This window comes from Carassius auratus, chromosome 8 (assembly GCF_003368295.1).
Source record: "Carassius auratus strain Wakin chromosome 8, ASM336829v1, whole genome shotgun sequence".
In the NCBI taxonomy this organism is placed as follows: Eukaryota; Metazoa; Chordata; class Actinopteri; order Cypriniformes; family Cyprinidae; genus Carassius; species Carassius auratus.
The window spans coordinates 13704838-13725974 of record NC_039250.1 but is presented as its reverse complement, the minus strand read 5'-3'; the positions used below and the strand labels follow the sequence as shown (position 1 = coordinate 13725974).

At 37.6% G+C, this 21137-nt stretch overlaps 1 protein-coding gene across 1 annotated transcript; it reads right to left on the bottom strand.

The window, feature by feature from the left end:
• Positions 1–10426: 10426 nt before the first annotated feature.
• LOC113106749 (forkhead box protein B2-like) lies at positions 10427–12390 on the bottom strand. Its single transcript, XM_026268777.1, has one exon. It carries the CDS (start codon positions 12044–12046, stop codon positions 11096–11098), a length of 951 nt encoding a protein of 316 aa, XP_026124562.1. The 5' UTR covers positions 12047–12390; the 3' UTR covers positions 10427–11095.
• Between the last annotated feature and the right edge of the window lie 8747 nt (positions 12391–21137).

The following is a 21137-nucleotide window of genomic DNA, read 5'->3' as shown; positions in this document are numbered from 1 at the left end:
CAGACTGTCTGCCCCCAGCTCAGAAAACACCATCCGCTGCGGCGACACAGTCAGATCTCAAGGCGTTTTCTGACTCACTAGAGAATTTTGTACTCTGAAAATAACCCTTAGCTATATTCATAGATTCAAAGGATGGGTATAAATGGTACAGATTCGCTCTAGAAATCGCTAAAAACTTATTTCATAAAGTAGCCAGTAATCAAAACCGAACGTGATTGGTTCATCCTGAGAGGCGCTGTGAAAAGTAACAGATTGTGTGTGATCACGCTATCAATGTGATGCTTCCGCTACAGGTTGAATAATAACTCACATCTTTACTACAGAACTGAGAAGCTCACGTGGTATTTAATTTAACAAAAAAAAAAAAAACAGAGCAAAAATTACATATACAAATTCTTATATTTCGGACCAATTAGAGACAACTATCGATTCTGTAACCCTATCGTTTTTTATTTGTCTAATGATCAGTATCAGTGAGTCAAAAGCGCTTTCTACTGGCCAACAACTAAATAATCCACGTGTAGACTACCTTGCCGAGATACTGAAATAAAAAACCTTATCTTAAATTCTAAAAAGCTAGAATAAAAAAAGCATAAGTACTTACATTACAATACACCAGGTGGTGCTGCAGCACTGTGTTCAGTGTCACTGCCTATATTTGATATATATATATATATATATATATATATATATATATATATATATATATATATATATATATATATATATATATATATATATATATATATATATATATATATATATATATATATATATATATATATATGTAAGCAAAAATGTGATCAGATGAAAACCAATAAAAACAAATAATAAATGATTATTACATAATACATACAAAAATCATGAAACTTCCATTACAAAAAAAAAAAAAACAGATACACAGAACATACCCAGAGAAGAAGCTGAGTACAGTATTGTGAATAATTCCACCCACCAAAACCCTTTAATGGGGACAGTAGACTCAGCAGGACCTCTGACCCCGCTACATGAAGCTAAAGCGGAGAACAGAGCCTGCCCAGACTGTTTTCTAAGCAAAATTATCTTTTTTAAGTGGCACCAGTGATGTGAAAGAAAAATAAGTAATATTTCATTATCTCTGTGCATCTGATCTGAGAACAATCTGGCTCTCTGTGATTGTAGGAGCTTTTCTGAAATCAGTTTCAAGGATTTTAGTTGATAAGGGAACTATAGGCTGCATACTGAGGAAAGAGAGAGGCGGCCTTTAGGACAGAAAGTCTGCTGTTATTGGCCACTGTGCATTGAAATATATGATGGACTGACCTGAGCTGAGCATTAAAGCTACACACTGACCACACAGAGTAACTCACAGATCTCCACTGCAGATCATCCAAACAGCAAACAGCATCCAAGGACAAAAGTTGACATAATAAATGCTAATAGTTCATTATAACTTGCACAAGATAAAAGTTATTTATTCAAACAAAGATTATAGATTACAGTGTAAAATGTCATGACAATATATATATTGTTTTTTATATATATACTATAAAATATATATATTGTTTTTTATTATAGGTGTGTCCCAATTTGTCTATTTGTGCACTATTATTTGCCATATTGTAGAACAAATAGCGTGTGTATTGTGTTAATACTGAAAAGTGCAACCAGATGATGCACTTATTTAACTGGGAAAAAAAATGTGGATTATTGGATTAAAAGACAAGGGCTATCACACTCTGATGATTGATCACAAACTGCTTTTTTAAACTTCATACTAGAACCGTATATGTGTACAGTCTATAGTTCATCAACTTATGTCTCACACTTGTTTAATATGGTATTAGTTTACCATTAAAGAGATGTGTGTTCTAAAAATGAAAATTCTGTCATCATGTCATTACAGCCCTATATGATTTTCTTTTCTTTTGTGAAGCATGAAAGAAGTTAGTGCTCTGATGCTCTGTTTGCAGTTCTAAATTAGCAAGAGTTAGTGTTTTTGAGCCATGGAAGGTCCATGCTCTCTGTTGAAAAAGCCAGCATATGCTTGGTTAGCTATGTTTTGAAGCATGACTGCTGGTTTATCTGGTCATGTGCTGGTCCTGAGCAGCTAAGTCCTGCTCAAGACCAGCTTAAACCAACTCAAACCAGCAGTCATGCTTTAAAACATACCTAACCAGCATATGCTGGCTTTTTCCACAGGACTGTACTGATGCCATTATCCAAAAGGATCTGGTTTACTGATGTTGCAAACATGTTTATGACTGGGTAAAAATGGTTGTTTAGTGTGGAGCTCCTAAAGGGACATGAGTGATGGAAAATCAAGTTTGCATTGCTATGACAAACTCTGCATTCCCCAAGAAACTTTGCGAGTCTTGCTTTGCCCAGAGAAACTTTGCATGTGCTCATAAAACTTTTGCATTCTCCTCAGAAACTCTGTGTTCCCTCATAAGTTTCGCAATCCCCAATAAACTGTTTTTACTCACAAAACGTTTGCATTTCCCTCACAACACTTTTGTATCCCCCTGAGAATCTTTGCTTTTTCAAAAAAAAGTTTTTTTTCTTTTTCAAATTTCCGTTGACTAACAAAATGTTTACATTCTTGTTTTTTCACACAATTTTTACATTTCTCCCAAGAAATTTGTGTTCGCCAACACAAAACTTTTGCACTCTCCCGAGAAGCTTTGCATTTGCTCACAAAAGTTTTGACACAGAAGTAGCGAAGACAAATATATTTTTCTTCCCATATATTTACTTCACCATGTGCTCCTAGGGGTTCCAGTTCAAAACAGATTTTCCTTTATTTTTGCAATGCTTGAAACTTCATGCCAGTTACTGTATATGATCAGAGCTGTGTGTTTGACAGTGTTTAATTAGACTTCTAAACACAATCTACATCCAGCCATAATGATTAAGTAAAAAATGAACTGTGAATAAATAGATCTTGTGAACTGCACAGATGTTACACAGTGTTACACACGTGCTGATCACTGAGCATTAAGCATCATGATGCTTGTGTTGTTCTTAATTGACTTGTGAGTATTTACTGTACGCATCTCACATTTATGAAACTTTTAAATAGACATATTATAATACTTTAAATCTCTCGGAATGTGGATTTAAGAGATAACACAGAAAAAGTACAGAAATAATATAGAATTTCTAAATGGCCAAATTTAAAAGAGGATGCCTGTTTGGATTATTTAAAAAAATACAGTTGTTTTGTTGTTTACTCCAGTGTCATTTTCATAATATTTATATTTAAGAAACAATTAAAGTATTTATATTTTTATATTTTCAAGTTTTAATTTTCATTTGAATTTGAGTAATTTTATGTACTTTTGCCATTTTAATTAGAATTTTCTTTCTTTTATCTCGATTTTTTACTTTTTAATTTAATTTGTTTTAATTTCAGTTTTAGTTTTTTTAGCCTTTCAGCTAATATTTTACATTTATTTCATTTAATTTATTTCAGTAAATAATTTCTAATCATTTTGGTTACTCAATTACAAACTTAGAAACATTTAAATGGGGGGGTGAAATGCTATTTCATGCATACTGAGTTTTTTACACTGTTAAAGAGTTGGATTCCCATGCTAAACATGGACAAAGTTCCAAAAATACTCCTTCCGGTTTGTCACAAGTTTCGGAAAGTTTTTTTCGAGTATGGGTCTGTAGCCCCTTTCACACTGCACGTCGGACCCGCAATATTCCCGTAACATTGCCTGGTCGCCTTCTGTGTGAAAGCAACCACGTCCCGGAATTGATTACCGAATTGAACCCGGGTCGGGGACATAGTAACATTGCGGTAATCGATCCGGAACGAGCGCTGTGTGAACAAAAGCCAGATCTAATTCCGTATCGGAGTGATGACGCGCGTTATCACGCGACTTTTTTACCGGCTGTTTTGAAGGAAGATCAACATTCGCGACGAAAACATATGTGCAAACTGTAATGAAGCAGAGATCAGTTAGTTCCTCACTTTCCGCGCTGACGCAGAGATTATTTGCTTGCTTCCGTTAAAGTATAAAGTGCCAAGCGTTGTCGACTCGTACATTACACGTCACGCGCTGATGTCACGTGTCGTTACGGGATCTTCAAGGGTTGTGTGTGAAAGCACGCACATATACGGGGTCATCACTGGCATTGTGAAAGTGCAAAATCTAGCGACCAGGGAACAATTACAGTAACACTTTACCCCTGTATTTGCCGGAATGGCAGTGTGAAAGGGGCTTGTGTGACGTTAGATGGAGCGGAATTTCCTTATATGGGTCCTAAGGGCACTTCTGCTGGAAGAGCGCGCGCTCCCATAGAGCAGAGCACTGAGAGCACAACAGACTTCACTGATCAGAACGAGAGCGAAATGTCACAACTTTTGGTTGCGAGGGCAAGACAACCCTGCACAAATTACCAAAAAAAAAAAAAAAACATTAAGGGACCAGTGGACGGAGTTTATTTTTAAAGAGCATCAACGGAGTTGTGCAAGTGTTTTTGTTTGTTCCCTACATTTCGAAGATGCTTGTTTTACAAACAAGGCCCAGTTTGACGACGGATTTGCATATCGTTTATTTCTTAAGGATGATGCAATCCCAACGAGAAAGGGTCACGATCGTGTGTTGGAACCGCAGGCGGTGAGTAAAACTGCTTCAAATATCTCTGCCTCCTTGTTAGTGCGTCCGCCTCCCATCGGAGACCCGGGTTCGAGCCCCGCTCGGAGCGAGTCGTTGCTGCTGCTCTCATTCAGTTTCAGCCTCTGGATCTGATTCTTGATCATAAATAAACGGCTGAATCTGACTGTTAGCCATGGTTTGTTTTGGATGATGTTTTTCCCTCAGGGTAATGTCACAACTTCCAATCGCTCTCAACGCAAAAGCTTACTCGCGCTCGTGATTCTTTAGCTCCGCCCACATGTCACGCCTCCAGTCGGTCGTGTTTTTCAGAAAAAAATCGGCACAGACTATTTTTCTCGTATAAATATAATAAAACTAAAGACTTTTTGGAGATACGAAGGATGCAGTACTACTCTATAGGTACTCAAGATTAACAGGATATTGAATGAAAATGAGCATTTCACTTTTCGGGTAAACCAACAGCAAAACAAACGTGGAAAAAAACACAAACAATTACTAAACAAGCACTTCGGGGAAAATATACCAAAAAGGGTAAACGATTATTTTGGAGAAAATAATTGTAGTAAATTAAAGCTGCGGTAGGGAACTTTTGACGCTCTAGCGGTTAATTAACAGAACTGCTTGGGTCTTGCGGAAGAACATCGTAGCCGGAACTACTTCTCTCTGTTTATGTCTATGAAGAATCACAAAGGTACTGGGTTAATCTGCCGCGGTACCCCCGAAGCAATCTAAAATAGTCCGAATATAAACACTTATTATAGGTGCACCCTAGTGATTCAGGACAAGCCAAAAACACGGTTTGGAAAATGGGTTCATGGTGTACTCGCTTATTATGTTAATTTTTCTACATTTTGATTGGTTATTTTTTACCGGGAGCGCATGACTTTCTGCAAATGGCAATAGGACCACTGGGAGGAGCCAGATGAGCTTGATTTTTTTCACAGATTATCTCTTGCTCATATTCTACTGTCAGGACATAATGACAGGTTTAATAAATATGTAAAAAAATATATTTTTTACAAAAGTTCCCTACAGCACATTTAAAAGCCATGCGACAATCTGTCCTAATATCAGTATGAGAGTTTTCCTCGTTTCATTAACGCAATACAATCTCTGAACAAGAGCTCGAGTTTGCTCTTTCCGGTCTCAGTTTTGACTTTCTCAAGCACTATGAGACTTTACAGGAAGGAGAATGAAGAGCAGTCAACAGAGGCCAAAGTGTTTGCCTAATTGGCATAATAATAACAGAGATGTGCTGTGTATGAACTCCTTGTTGCAGGAGTGCACGCTGTAAGGCCAGTGTTAAGCAGATAGAAAGAAAGTGCTAATTAGTCCAATAAAAACCCAAGTGCCTGCTCTAATAGCAAGATAAATGTGCAGGGAGGCAGCACAGGACCTTTCCTTTAACTGCTGTCAACAGCCAATTAACTCCAGATGAGCAGTGTGTGCATCTCTCACCACTCATCATCACACACTCGCTTAAAAATGAGCCTGCATGCATGGTCACACACACACACACACACACACATAGCCATCTAAATGGGGACATGCCATAGACTTCTGTTGTTTTTTATACTGTATATATAGAGTTCAGTTATATAAAGGTCTGTAACATTTTTTTACAAATTAGGGTGCTGCCCAAAAAGGTGGTTCGTATCTCACTTCTGGGAACAGGTTTATCCACAAAATGTATATTGGATAAAAGCATACTGAACATTTCATCAAACTGAGGAACACACTGCAACCGGGGCAAGTTGTCACAAAGGTTATAATCTCAGAAAATAGGAGGTTTTAAAACAAAGGTCCAATTACTTTCTCCCTCACGCATCTAGTTCAAAACCCTCTTTTTTGTGAAATACTATACTAAAAATACTACAAATACAGTATCCTCATATTTTTACTGTAGTTGTACTGTAGATTAATCAAAACAGTAAAACCATGCATATTTTGAGAAAAAGACAACTTCAATTTTTTTTACAATTTTTTATGCTAACTCCTTATTTTTAACGTGACATAGTTACATGCTTATAGTATCAACAGTAAATGATGCATATTACAAGTAAACCTAAGCCGAATGCTAACCTTAACCTTAAATTACATGTAATTAATTAATATTTAATAATAATTATTATTTAACTTAACAACATCCCCTTAAAATAAATGTAAAAAAAAATGTTAAGTGTACTTGATTTATTACTAATATATTGTTTTGCTATTTATTATTATATTATAACAATATTACAACATTTTTTTATGAATAATATTTTTTTGTGTCCAAAAACACCTTAAGAAACTGTCTCTAGACTAAAAATACGACAGCTTGTTCTTTTAGGACAGCTGAAAGTTATGAAAAGCTTAAACACTTCATAAAGGTCTTAGAAACCCTGACACTATGCCTTGAGAATTCATGGAGGTAATCAGAGGAAGTAACAGACAATCTGCTATATTGAGCATCATTAACACGGGACTTGACTGCATCTAACAATCCTTGTTAAAAGGACAACCTCCAACCATTTCAATTAGCCCTCGGGGTCAGTCCGAGCACGGCTGTCTGTTCTTAGTGAATCACTGAGGAAGAGAGATTTAGTGATCAGCACTACAGCTCTGGTGACCTCCACTCATCTTTTGTTAATGCATGGCAGATGAGCTTTTTATTATGAGCCGCTGACTTATGGCTGGAGGTGTGTTGAAGGGGAAAGGCAGAAGGCACACGCCAAGTAATGAAGCTCAGCCCTGAAAGAACAGATCAATGTGCTTCCATTGAACTCCAGCATGAATCACAAGCTGAGGAGCAAGACACTACTGTATGATGAACTTCAACATCTCCAGGATATACATGTTCATCCATCGCCAGAGAAACGTGTCATTTGGTCATTTTTTCTGAATCTGAATGTCATTTCCTCTGTCATCACAGTTAACAAGTTGCTTGCATCTATAGATTGTATAGATTTAAACACTGATTAAAATATTTTATTAATATTAATATTTTAGTTAGTGTTAAAATTGTTAGTTGCAGTGGAAATAAGTTCTCAAACTAAGGGACAGATGAAATTTAAGGAGAAAATAATACACAAATACTAACATAGTTTATGCACTCAGTTTTTTTGTATTAAATATGAAAAAGTTCGTTTTTATTATAATATTTCATACTTCAAAGCTTTTAATTTAAATAAAAAATTAAAATAACAAGAAACTCAATACATGAAGGAAACTGAAAAGTATCAAAAATAAATGATTAAATAAATCAAGAAAGTTTAAAGCAATTCAGTATAATTCAAGGTAAAAACATTGAACGTTGTAATATTTAACCAAATTAAACACCTCGAAAAATACACAAGTACGTTTAATCATTCTAATATGATGATTTACTCCTTAAGAAACATTATTTAATGTCCTGCTTCATATATTTTTGAAAACTGTGATACATTTTCTCAGGAATATTTGACGAACAACATTTATTTGAAAAATAAATCTTTTGTAACATTAGAAATGTCTTTACCGTCACTTTTGATCAATTTCATGCATCCTTGCTGAATTAAAGTATTGATTTCTTTATATATTTCTGGCCACAAACCTTTAAGCAAAAAAGTGTAATGTATGTAAACCTATTGGCATTTGAATTTGAGCATACTCTTTATACTAATGCTATACGTAACAGCAAACACTTCCCTGATATCAACATTTCAAGAGAAAGACAGATTAAACAGTGAATCTATCAGTTCAATTATGTGTTATGAAGAATTAAGACAGTGTATCTATTATAATATTACTAATCCACACTTAATTAGTGGGCAGAATTATAAAATTGATAAAGAATGATACAGTTGCACTAAGTTGCTGTGCTGTTGCCGGGGCTCATGGTGGCAAGAAGCTTCATGAATTAAACGCTTCATTATGAAGACGAGGTCTTTGCAGTCATTAAGACAGGCATGAATGTGTCACCTCCACCCGTGCTGAAGTCAGAGCAATTAACAATAATATCTCATATCAAATTCTGCCCCTCAACAAGCCACAGACCAGCAACTTCCCGATGACCTCATTCCTATTCATCCTGATAATCCATATTTAAAAGGCTTGAGGGCTGAAAGAAATCAGCATATCCTTCTTATTGAAAAGTCACAGCGTAATTGTAATTGCAATAAGAAATGGTCACATATTTGCTTTTTTCACTTGCCGTATGTTTCATTTCCAACAGGCACTTACATATGCAAAATGTCACATTTTGTTCGAAATTTACACTGTAGCTGCTTATGTTAAAAGACAAATTTTTTGTCGTTTAAGATGCCAAGAAATTGAGATTGCTACCGTCAGACAGTAATGAATCCAGAGAGTAATGAAGAGAGAGTGCAAGAAAGAGAGACGGATCTTTTTCATTGACTAGATGCGATGTGGGTGTAGTTTTCACATCAGGCAGCCACTTGTGCATCTTATTTGTTCAGAGGGCAGGTTCGGCTCACTCCTGGTGTGAGCGTGTGCCGCAGCGCACAAATCAAGACGTATAAGAGAGCCTTTGCCATGCTAAACAGTGACACTCTCAATGGCCTCCCGACTGGCAGCTTTTGTGTTTTGAAGAGGACCAGCTTCTCAACTTCAAAGGTGAAATTCATGTCAAGCCGAGCAGGACAAAACAACTTTATCAGACGGCTGCTTTTGAAGTCATTCGGCTGTCTCAACGGGCGCGTCACGTGAACCACAGCATCCCAGACACACACACACTACAAAAACAAAAAAAATCTAATTGTATTGATTTTTTAAGACTGATATTTAAGTTGATAATTTAATTGATCCTATAGTCGTCCTTATTCATGTATCAACAAAATTGACTGAAATCTACATGTGCAATCAGCAAAATGTTACGAAAGTGTCACTTTTATCAGGGAATTAAAATGAGAAAAAAACAAGCCAACCTCATGATTACACTTCAGTGGAATAGACATTTTCAACTACACAACACAAATGTGTTTGCTTCTTGAAAATTAATATACTTGGTTTAACTGAACTCTTTTTTTTCTCTCTAAAATTGTTTTAGTTTCATCTTTCATACTTTAAATGATAGATCAGGTAAATATAATCCATGACGGAAGACTTTTCTAGAACATTTTATGTTTTTTCCATGTGTTTTTTTTTTTAAGTCAGGCATGCATCATCAATACACTTGAAATACATTCCTGGTTATATTAGAAACTTACATATAAAAAAACTGATGGCTGGACATGAACTGAACAGCAGTAAACTTATAAAGCAGCACTCAACAACAGGCTGGATTATTAACTCACTGCTGCTCTGCTGGACAGAGCCATGTTTTTTTTTTGTTTTTTTTTTGTAGTTTGGCAAATAGACTCAAGTCTTTCATCTCTGTGCCTTGGAGCAACAATTGTCTTAATGTTCAAAAAAGATGAGGAAGCCAAAGCGTAACTATTAAGCTATTTATGCTTTGGATGTTCAGCCACTGTCTGTCAGGAAACAGATAAAAATTAAAGTAGAATATTCAATCAAAGCACAATGTAGAGATTATTTAACAACTATTTTCTATTCATAAAAATGCTCATTTGTATTAATTGTTCTCATATAACTGCCTATAATTTTACACATACAGTATATGCATAGTATATATAAATATATATGCTTTTAATTTTACATATACTGTATATAGTAGCAAATTCAGCTTCGAGAACTGACAGGTATAACGTACTCCAATATAAACAAATGAACAAATCAATGAGAAAAAGACAGTCAAAAAGAAATAAAGACATTCCACTGCACACAAACTGAGATTTTACTCAAAAAATATTTAATTTACAAGTCTTATACAATTATACTGTTTTTTTTTTTAACTCACATGCCACTTTAAAACAGCACACTTAAACCAGGGCTGCTTTTAAACACTAGAATTGTCTATTTGATTGTTTCATCTTCGTAAAATATTTAAATGTTGTGTTAGCAAATACCACAAGTGCAATTCAAATGCTGTTTAGTGATGATATTCTACACCTATTTACATGTATAACATTTATGATGATATATAACAACATTTTAACATAAAGGTATTTTCTATGTTACATGAATGCAATAATTTAGCAAAAAATTCACTTTGGGTTATTTCATGACTCTCTCCCAGACGCACAACAATCCACTGTTTCGAATGTGGCACACTAGCATGCAAGTCATCGTTTTTAATTCATTACACACGGACTGTGTAGCTTTTATAAGGCTTAATGTTCATGGGTTTACAAAATGTACATCAATGTTTTTCTTTTTCCAGTTTATACAGTTCAGGGTTTTTTTAAAAGATGTGCACATACCATAAAGCAGAAAACTGCCCAATTCTGACAATCTGCACTCTGCAGAATTTAACACACAGCCAAAAAAAAAAAAAAAACAGTTCTTAAAGCATCTTCCGGAAAAGGCTGGCATGTCAAATCAGTCCACAGCCGTCCCCAAAACATGCTCTATGTCCCCTCGTGTCTCAGTCTTCAGCGTTTGGCTCAGGACTGCAGGAGAGCAGGATGGAGAGACCCGCTTTTCTCCTCAGCAAGAGCCGTTGCGTCTCTCTCCATCAGCGCTGCTGTTCTCGGGCACAGCTGCGTTACTCCCGGCGCCATGCCAGTCAAAGACGGGACTGCGCCCAGGGTTGGTGTGGGTTTGATGGGCACGGGCACAGCAGGCATGCTTTGGGTTCCTGGGTGATGATGGTACAGCCCCTTGACCGCCACATTGAACGGTGGGTATTCTGAGGACACCGGCTCAGACAGCATGCCCACATGGGGCCACACCGAGTTGACCATGCTGCCCAGTTGAGCGGGCACAGGATACCCGAGGTGATGCATGACCGAGGCGATGGGCAACCCACTGGCCATCACTCCTTTATAGTCTCTGCCAATCAAGCTCTCGATGGCGAACGGGTGTTTGAAGCTGCCGCTCTGCCCGCCGCCAAGTGTGTAGCTCTGGAAGTGGGAGAGCCGGCCCATGGTGCCCAGGTATTCCGGATGTCCCACGGACAGCTTGCCCGAATGGTGGTGGGATTGGTGCAAGGCATGCTGGGCATGAGAGTGGTAGGAGTGCAGCACGGGGCCGCTCTTGCAAGCCGAATGCTCCACCCGGAGGAGCTTGAAGCGCTTGCGGCGGCGCAGGAAGCTGCCGTTCTCGAACATGTCTCCACAGTCCGGATGCAGGGCCCAGAAGCTGCCCTTTCCCGGCTGGTCAGGCCGCCGGGGGATCTTAATGAAGCAGTCGTTGAAGGAAAGGTTGTGCCGGAGCGAGTTCTGCCAGCGTTGGGTGTTCTCACGGTAATACGGGAAACGGTCCATGATGAATTTGTAGATGTCGCTGAGGGGGAGCATCTTCTCAGAGGAGCTTTGAATAGCCATGGCGGTCAGAGAGATGTACGAGTATGGAGGCTTCTGGTCACTGTAGGAGTTCTTGCCTGGCCGAGGCATTTTTAAAAATCTCTTCAGGATCAGTCAGAAGCAAGCCAGCATATCGTCCGTGGACATTAAAAAGTCATTCAGCGCACTAATAGCCTAATTTTGATTGACTTGTTTGTTTGTTTTTTATGTTTACAGCTGCTTTATAAGACGCTAGTCACGAAAACATCTCACAAAGTTCAAAATCCACAAGAATGTAAAAGAAAACGGGACCGTTTGAAAGTTACCTGTCTAATGTTACTCCTCTCAGAGCGCGGGAAATTCTCTCGGAGGATGCGCGCGCTCGGCTTTGACTCGCAGAGGATCCGCGACGCTTTTGTAAGAATGGCAGAGGTCCAGACCCCCCGCTTAGTTGCGTTTTATTATGATGACACTGACTTTAGGACGAATAAGGGGTAAATAGGGGGTGGGTCTGACTTCATGTGCGTTTAGTCCTACTCATCTGTACCAATCAGAAGCACAGAGCCGCGCGCTCGCTAATGAGTCTGATAATGATAACACACACTGCAAGACTAATGACGTGAACGTGAACGATCCGTACACTGTTTTTGTAGTGCACTGGAATAGTTTTAAATGTCTCGAATTCCAGAAAATCGAACTTTTCTGAAGTTTAGACTTTATTCAAACAGGAATATAGTTAATATTTGCCCTGTATTGTTCACAGTGATTTAATTTTTGATGCACGGTAAAACTTATAAAATGAAAAATAGTGTAAATAAAGCAGTCCTATAAGAGAGTATGACCTAAATAAATATGTCTGAAGAAAAGGACATTCTATTTCAAGTGCAAATGACCACAATTATTTATTTATTCATATTATGAAAAGTTAGTTTTTTAGTCTGTTTTGTGTTTGATTTTTATTCTGTTTAGTTACTGCTAGCATTATTTGACTGTATACCCTGATAGTGATTTGTGTTCGGGTGAGTAGCACTGTCCTCTGTCTCATTACACCACAGTTGCTTAACATGTGCTGATAAACTTTAAGAACTTCCATTATACCACTTCTGTATTATCAATATATTTGGAAATGTATAGTTATGAACTATAAATATGAAAAATAGAGTCAACAAAATTACATTTAATATTTATTTAATTTTTATATAGGAGACAAAACAATTGACAGTGAGGCTTTCTCATTATTTTCTGTTCTAGATGTTTAAAATACAAATGAAACAGGCAACAGGGATTTACATTTAGGGGGAAAATATTTATTTGCAATACCTTCTCCAGTAGACTATATCTTACAATTGCACTAACTATTATTTATTAAATCAGTTCAATTTCAATTATATATATTTTTAAATAAGACATATGCAATACGTGATATTAACATACAGGATATTATGAGAAGCTTCGGAAATACATTTGGCTTTTTATTTATTTAGCCTAACTTTTAGTTTTGTGAACCACAAGTCCAACTTTTAAGGTCTTCTGACACAGATCTGTAGATCAGAGATCACATAACTTCTTAAGCTCATTATTGCTCAACATTTTTTGCTCACCCCTTAAGCTAAAATAAATTGTGCTAAAAATAAAAGATGAAAAGATCGTTGTGAAAGATGGAGAGAGGCAGCAGAGAATGAGAGGGAGAGAAAGGGAAGACCCCAGGACAACCACATCTTCCCCAAAAGGATAAACGTATCTATTCATTATTTTTCTTCCCTGAATATGATCCATCATAAACTGAAATACCTTGTGTCAGAACTTGACCCCAGTAATAGACAATTGCTTCCACAATTACATATGATTTCACAACTCTTGAGTGATTTCAGGTGAAATAATAGTGACAGGTCGTTCAGAAGCGCACGCGTCTGCGCGCCCGTTTTTCACCGGCGCTGAGCGGAGTCAGAATCAACCTGTCAAGCTGTTTGCACTTTGCTCGTATTTCACAAGGATAAACGCTTCTTAACCGCCACCCCCGAGAACAGGTTCTCCGGTAAACAGAACAACAAAAGCGCCGCCGCTCTTGCGCGGCCAGATGTCACGGCACGGTCCCGCCAGGCGCCCTCTTTACGCGGTTCCCGGCGGCTCGCGAATACATTACATTAATTAAGCCTTCAGTGATTTACCTTCCTGAGAGAGATGTCCAACAATATAATTAAAGGCGTAGTGGTTATATTAGCGATGAATATTCAAAACGGTGTCAATTAATTAGCCAACAGATCTTTCTCATTATGTTCCTGAAGAGCTCCGGTGTTTCTCTAGTTTAAAGGGTCACCGGCGAACGAGACGCGCGCGTGCATATTTCACACCCAGCGCCATTATGTCCCGCGCTTAATGTCTTTTGAAATGCAACTTAAGCGCCAGACCGCTGCCGAATGTTTAGAAGCGCCTTTGACACGCGGATCACGCGGCGCGCTTGGCACCGGAAGGCCCCTGCGAGGCTGCTGCGGGAGCGCGCGCGTTCCTCCTCACCGTGTTGTTTAGATCAATATTAAACCTGCTCCCACAAAGCGCGGTGTTAAGTAGACAACACGCTGATATGCATAGGAAATTAATTAGACGGTTTTCGCTGCATTCAACTCCTGGACAAATAACAACTTGTAAAGTGCACCTTCTGGGCATATTGAACATATGCTGGAATTAGCCTTAATTGACTAATTACATAAATTACTCATTAATTTTACAGCACATCAATTATAAAAGATATATCAATTAATTTTGCATAAATTAAGGGTTGAACGTGGCAAAAGCGGAGACGGGGAGATGAGCGCGCGAGGAGGGGGTCGGCTCTGGGCCGCGAGGCGAGGGTGGGGGGGCTCGTCTGTTTGTTCCAAGATGCTAATAATTATTTTGTTCAGCTTTGGGCGAGAGATTCTGACTCTAGTCGTACAATAGGAAATGGAGAAACCCGCAATCACGGTAGTAATAATAATATCGTTAAAGACCCCTTACTAAGCGAGCATAGTCGCGTTGCCGCAAGGACGAAGCATTTAAATCAATTAGAGTGGTCCTGTTGGGAAATGGGTCTTTGGCACCAGCAAGAGGACTTCATAGCCACCTAATGATTTATGGATGGCGATTAACATATGATCGCGTTAAGTGTGACACGGAAGTCCTCCCGTAAGTTCACTTTAATGCTCCGTTTTAAAGTTTATGAAGTCTGGATCAGTTAGGCCTATATCAGACATATCCCTAGTCAAACTCTATAAGAGATACTTCAAGGTTCAACCCTAAGATTAGGCTTTATCCGTCCATAAATGCACTCACTTCGACGATATCTTCAAGATGGCACACTTGAGGTAGATTTATATAATTGTCCTTCCTTCCCATTGCCTCTGGTCTATATATTTATGCAGGCAAACTCATTCATCTTCCTACCTGCAGATCAGGCCGACATACACAATTGAGTACAAAAGTCATTCTCGTACTTAATATGGAATATACATTTAGGTTTTTCTGTTTGTATTTTTTCCCCCTCTCTTTTGCTCGCTTCTCTCTCACTCACACATACGCATTAAAACGATCTATCTCTCTCCCCTGGTGAGAGCCTAGTGAATCGTGCAGTTGGCAGAGTCTGTCTCCCGCGCCACACACACACCCAGGGGCCCACAGTCAGTGGCCCTTACCTACCACAGCCCTTTCCCTACAGTTACTCCTACCTTCCACAATCCTTTCCTTACTCCTTACCTGCCACAATTCATTAACTATGCATATTTCACACCTACATTAACATATTCCTGCTATTTCCAGACCTGCTGTAATCCATTCCCAACAGACCTTCGAAAATCCACTCTAGTCTTTATAAGCTAAACACACCGTAGTGAACCTTTGTCTTCCACACCGTCAGGTTATCAGTCACCATGTGTCATGTACGTCTATTAAACCCTTCTTCACACTCATTCTATCTATTTCATTGATGATAATGATAAAAAAGATATTTTTTAATATTAATTATATTGCATATTATTTAAATAATAATTATTTAATATTATATCATAGTAAATTATAATAAAAGTTAATATTACTAGTATTATAATAAAACTTGTATTTGAAGATAAAGTGGATAAAAACATCATTTTCAATACTACTAAAATGCTATTTCATATTATATTATATTCAAAGTTATTAGTAATGACATACTAGTATTTGAAGTGACATGAGAACTGCTGAGCGACAACGCTTTGGAAAAGTAGTATTAATAGTATTTGTGGCATTATTTGAGAGAAAAAAAACTTTGTTTCTTATAAGATTATATGTGACGTACCACATTAAATTATGATATATTTATATATGTATAATAAATATTAATATGAATTGCATCAGATTGTAATATATGAATAAAATGTAATATATACAACTGATATTAGTAATATTATTATTATTCCTAGTACTTTTATTACTATTATTACAAGCAGTACTATTATTACCAGAGTGGAGCTTTAATGGGGTGAAGAGGGAAAAGTGATATTATTTGTGGTTTTATAATTTAAGAAAAAACTACATTTGGCTGTTTTATGTAAGGATGTACTGTATGTGATTTAGTGAACCTGAAACTTTTATTAATTATTATATGATCAGTAAAAATTATTAGTTATAGCAATAGTATTTGAAGCTTTTGCGGCGCTTCAATGGATGACATTGGGACTACTCCAAGCAGCAAAATCTGGGAATTATTTTGAGGTATTATTTGAGAAAGTAAGGTCCAAACATAAATAGGTCATACATTTTAAATGGATGTGATCCAATTCGTGGATGGAAAGAGTTAGGTATAGATGGTGAAAAACAGGTGAGAGCTACTTTAATTGATTAAAAACCAGAGCCAATTTAACCCAATCTCAGCCCAGCCTCATGACCATGTGTGCTACGACTAAATTAACAGTGTGTTTAAGAACGCACAAGATAGGCATCCTTCCTAACGCCTTAAAGAAGTGGATGTGGAAACCGAACTGCACGGTAACGACCATTTGTCGGGCTGCGAGGGCCTGGGAGTTGAAAAGATGTGGTAAGCGAAAGCCTGCTTCCTACCAGAGGGGTGTCGAGCGCTGCCCGCTATGCTTGTGGGTGGTGGGCGAGAGACATCATCTTTCTCCACAGATCTTCTCGCTCGCCCCTCTTTTGCTTCCACTCACAGCTCTCCCCCTCCAACTCTTAATGTCCCCCGTAACACTCACTGTTCTGATTTTCATAAAGTCGTTCTTCTCCCCTCGCTGCCCAGTGTGTGATACCGGGATATGTGTAAAATAAATGATGTATATAGCTGTAGGGGGAAGCCTTCCTCCCCCAGAACTACCTTAGCGTTCAGGGAACATTGAACATTAGATCCTCGTTTAGTGAATAAATAAGCATTCAACTGAATGGCAGTGTTCGCGTTGGACTTTTGTGCATATTTTACCAGAAAAGGAGCTAGGCCATTAGGGAGTTAATATCAAATAAATCTCCACTGGTCGACTGGCAGAAAGGGACCGGCGGCTCTGTAGCGCCCTGTTGGGTTACTAATGACCTGAGCGGGCTTCAAATGAAGCCGTCATATGCATGTCATTTGCAGTATGTATATATTTATATATTATCTTCTAATTGTGTTTGAGAAGAGAACAAAGCCACGAGCGCAGCATTTAGGATCAGGCCGTAAATGCTTTACAAAAGACTAAATAAGCTTGCTTTGATTAGTGCATTAAAGTGTGTGTGTGTGTGTGTTCACTGTATGTGTTAGTGCAGATGACAGAATGATACTCATTCAGTCAAGTGTGACAATAACCATGGAAGATCGCAGTGCTTCAGAAAGCTTTAAAACACTCTGAGCTAAGACAGTATTTCTTTACCAATGTATGAACACTTTGGAATACCAATAATACCTTTAAACATTTTCATATCTAATTAAATATAATCAATACATTTGATAAGCAATCAATGGTCAATTCTATTTTGTCTAAATAAATGACAAAATAATCTGAAAATTAAAGCCAATCGTCATCAAATGAATTTTGGGCATCAACATTATAATATTATAGTATGAAAAATGGATTGAATTAGCATTGCATTATTAGTGTTTTTAAAGATTAAAGGAAAAGTTCAGCCAAAAATGAAATTTAATATGCTCTCTCTCACATCAATCCATTCCAACCCCATAAGAATTTTTGTTCATCTTTGAAACACAAATAAATACATTTTTAATACTCTCATTTTTAATACTCTGCATTGAAAGTATATAATCAAGTCATCCTTATGATTTGTGTGCGTGGTATGAACCAAAGTCATCATGACTGCTTTCTGAACAGATTTAATTTAGGATTTTATTCATACATAAACATTCCTCTATGCACACATACATAGAGTTCATCAAATATGGTAAACAGAAGTGCAAATGTGCGCACTAAGCTTAAAAATGTTGACTTTCAATGAATGGCCAAAAACTGGGTCTGAAACAGGGTGAGTACATGAAGACAGATTTTCATTTTTGGATGAACAAACCCTTTAAAAACTTGAAATAAGCGTTATATGAAAGTAATCTAAATGTAAAAACAGTAAATGAGCATGTACGATATCAGCCAATACTGATGGACTGCTGTGTATTCCTAACTAAAAGACACAATCGGGATCATCTTCGCTGCATGTTAATTTATTAACTTTTCACTCAGTAGACGCAAATTCTACTTGACAACAGTCAGTCACCCACTCTTTAAAGAAAACCTACAAGTTTTTCCTTTCTTGTTCTTGCAGCTAATTAAAACTTAAGAAAAAAAAATCAAACAATGAGGCCTAGTTCTCTGTGGAGCTTTGGAGCCATCTGGAGCACTCGCAGCCCCTCTCGTTTCTCTCCGTCTTACTGCCTGTGAAATTAAATATGCTCTAGAGAAACGGCTTAGTGAATAGTGTTGCACTCTCAAATAAAATTAGCCAGCGATTTTGAAACAACCAGGCCTACTAAAACAACGTAGCTTAATTAGTTACAGTCAAACTATCACTATGTACACAGCACACACTGCGTAATGTAGGACTACTGCGATTGATAACTATTCCAGTCCTTGAAATGATTATTGCGTCAGTGCGTTACGGGGTGATTAACCAACAATTTGTTTTTTTCCTGTACACAGTCATCCTTCCTGTCTGAAGAAAATGTTTACAGCATGTTGGCTTGTATCCCTATTCATTACAATATTTATAAAAGAGAGAGATATTCACCTTTACGAAGATTGAAGTTCATTTTAATCTGATGATTGTAAATGAACAGCTAGCAACACATTTGTGTGTACAAAAAGAGCTCATTCAGATTGGTGACATTTAGCATCATTAGCATTGTAGCATGCACTCCAGGCAACAGAAAGTCTCAGTCTAATTTAAACTTTTAAACCTTTACTCTTTTTTTTTCCCCCATTCTTACAGATAGATAAAAATCTCATAAAAGCAAAAAGCGGGGCACATATTATGATGGGAGCAGATCTGAGGTTTGAAGCTAACCATGGTCCAGTAATTAGCATGTGCAGGCGCTGCGTTGGTTAGCAGTCCTCGTGCTGAGGAGTTGATGAACTGTGCTAGAGATAAAACCCTGGAGCCACACACAAATAAATCTGTCATTTCACACGTTATCATATTCATGAGCGTGTGAGTCTGGGTTTGTATCTCTCTTTGTGTGTGTGTATGTGTGTAGCACATTACAGATGTTACAATAAGCCTACTTGTGTGTCTCAAATGTGCTAGCTATTTGGGAAACGATTGCTTTTCAGACCAGAAGTTTTTGGGTATTTTTTCCCCGGGAGAGAGTCTACATGCTGCTAGTGTTTTTGCCGTTTGGGCGAAAATGAGCGAAGAGCTAACGATGTTTGTCGTGTGTCTCCAAGCCGCCTGTTTGTTTATGCTAGGCCAGTTCTGCCCAGTGCTGCCTGTAAATAATTACCCACCCTAATTATGGCCTGGAGTTAGCAAGCGCACTAAATGCTTTTCTGATGAGTACTGCCCTGGGTTAGCAGGTGCTGGGTGGCCCTCCTAGGGACTCAGATTGAAGAGGGGGACCATATTCCTCCCTCGGGTACCACAGGCGAATGGGTCGTGTCGCTTAGACATACCCCGAAGAATAATGTGTTTTATGCAGGGGGGGGGGATGTGTTCTCCACACTTTCAGAAGTGGGGGGCAGGCATTGTCTTGTGTGCAGCTGGCCCCTAGTGTGAGATCCATTACGTTGGCCTTAAGATCGCCTTATTTTAAGGACCTTTGTCATTAAGATGTGTCTTGCTGATAGGAATCAAAATAAAGATGAATCTATTCGGATCCGAAGACTTGGTGGTGACAATCAGGGTAAAACATGCAATTGAACTTGACAGACAGTGATCAATAATTATTTTTTCATTATTATTATTAAAATGTCACATTAGACAATACTTAGTTTTAAGGTGTCCTTGTTATATGTTACATGTACTTAATGTACTATTATGCATAATTACATGCAAGTAACCCTAAGCCAAACCCTAATCCTAACCCTAACCCTAAAGATAAATATTAACATTTTTCATTATTATTAAAATGCCACATTATTTTTAAATAATTATTATTATTAAAAAACAGCTTTTTGAGTTTCATGGGAGGGTGAATAGTTTTGATTCAGCTGGATTCCGATTCAATTCAGTCTCATTAGATTTGGATTGAGTGATTCATTTGGGTGTACTTCAGTTAAAGTGAAAACTTTGCCTAAATTTGCAGAAATTAATTCTCTCTGCGTTAATGCTTTGTAAATTATACAGCGCGGTGTTTCAGACTAATCTAAACTATTTATTAAATGTACTGGCTCGAGTGAGTCATTAGTTTTGATAATCGGGTTAAGGCTCGTTCACATAATGTTAACTATTAAAGTTAACTATTGACTATTAAACATTAACTATTATCATCCATTTTATCATCATCCGGGGTTTAATCAGACTAAATGATTGGAGAAGTCACCAGAGAGAATAATGTTTTCTCCACGGAAGATTCACAAAAAAATATAAATATAACGATAACTATATTAGCTGCTGAATTCCAGGGAAAAATAAAATCAAAATTGCTCAGAAATTGCATTTCCATGGTCAAAACCTTCCACCTTAGTCAAAAACGCGTCACAATCCGATGACTTTCTTTATCTCATAAAGTCAGAATTATGAGATAAAATGTCACAGTTCGTTTTTTCTTTAA